Source organism: Ursus maritimus, unplaced genomic scaffold (assembly GCF_017311325.1).
Source record: "Ursus maritimus isolate PB19 unplaced genomic scaffold, ASM1731132v1 scaffold_7, whole genome shotgun sequence".
NCBI classification, from domain to species: Eukaryota; Metazoa; Chordata; class Mammalia; order Carnivora; family Ursidae; genus Ursus; species Ursus maritimus.
In genome coordinates, this window is record NW_024426885.1 from 24749206 (window position 1) to 24750514 (window position 1309).

Here is a 1309-nt window from a genome sequence, read left to right on the forward strand (position 1 = left end):
GGGGGGGGGGGGGGGGGGGGGGGGGGGGGGGCGGTTATGTGAAAGTGACTCAAAAACTGCAAAATCCTGTATAAACATAAGTTATTTATGTTTGCACTTCTAGGCAACCCTGTGGGTCCTTCCCCCCTGAACTGTGGCTCATAAAAACCTCACCCTTCAGGATGAAAATATTTCAATGACATCATTCATATATTGCTTATGAAATAATAAACAGTTAACATTAATCCTTCACGTTGAAACATCAAGACTCTAGTGAAATATATATAAAAACATGTCTGCATATATGGGTATTTTTTTAAATTTCTTAAGCACTCGTATTGACTTATAGTCAATGCTTGCTGTAATCATATTTACCAGATGCAGGTTTTCTTCTGGAAAGTTTCTATCAGAAATTCCATTCCGTTTTATAGTATGTTGTCAAGCAACCAATTGAAGACTAGCCTGCAAGCAGCAATCACTTTCCTCTCATCCCAGAAGCCTGGTTATGTATTAGCTATAGAGAAAACCAAATACATGCCCTGGATCCTCAAAACGGAATTGCTTTAGTACACGCATACATAAATGAATGCAAACAGCTAGTAGACAAATATAAATCCACTGAAAAGCATACTGAGTTTGATTTTAAAAACCAGACCCCTCCTTTAAATTAAAGAACACCCTCATTTCCTTTAAAGTTGGCAGAGGAGACTCTATAACCCCGTCTCCCTTTAGCTATCAGTCTAAACTACATTCAGGCCCCATTTTGTTCAACCTTATACTCTACGGTCTTAGTTACTCCTTGGATGATAACCTAAATAAAGTTCTAACGTACCTTTACGAAGTCAAAAGAAGGGACAAGAGACGGGAAAGGGACAAGGGGAGCGAGAAATTCTCTTGCCACTCCGGACCAGTGGCTGTTATATCTTACAAGTGCAACTTCCCGTTTTCTCCTTCTTACCTTGTACACTTTCCCAAAGGCTCCGTCCCCCAATTCTCCTATAATTTCCCAAAACTCCTCGGGGTTCAGATCCCTCTTCACATGCTCGTATTGCTTCTTCTTCTTCTCGCTCCCCAACTTGAAGATCTTACGGAAATTGAAGAAGGACATTTTTCCTCCCCGCAGAGTTCCTTGCACTTAAGGACTAAAAGCAACAATAAAAGGCAAAGTTTCTCCTCCCTCTTCTCCGCTCGAGCCCGGAGGGCGGATGGCGACGGCGGGCGGCGACGGCGGACGCGGGCTTTCCCGGCTCCCGCCGCTCCGGCCGGGCTGTGCCCGGGGAGGGCGGGGCGCGACTCGGGCTCCGGCCCTCGGGGCGCGGAGGGGGGGGGG

At 45.8% G+C, this 1309-nt stretch overlaps 1 protein-coding gene across 2 annotated transcripts in view; it reads right to left on the reverse strand.

Annotated features, from left to right (window-relative positions):
* The window catches only part of SLK (STE20 like kinase), a 56750-nt gene extending 55557 nt beyond the window's left edge, over window positions 1-1193 (reverse strand). Inside the window, exon 1 of one of the 2 annotated variants that reach the window (XM_040623982.1) lies at window positions 938-1193. In XM_040623982.1, coding sequence (XP_040479916.1) covers window positions 938-1087 — 150 coding nt within the window. In that variant the 5' untranslated portion in view covers window positions 1088-1193. The remainder of the gene's footprint in view (window positions 1-937) is intronic. The other variant, XM_008683765.2, reaches the window with a different exon arrangement.
* Window positions 1194-1309: the final 116 nt, after the last annotated feature.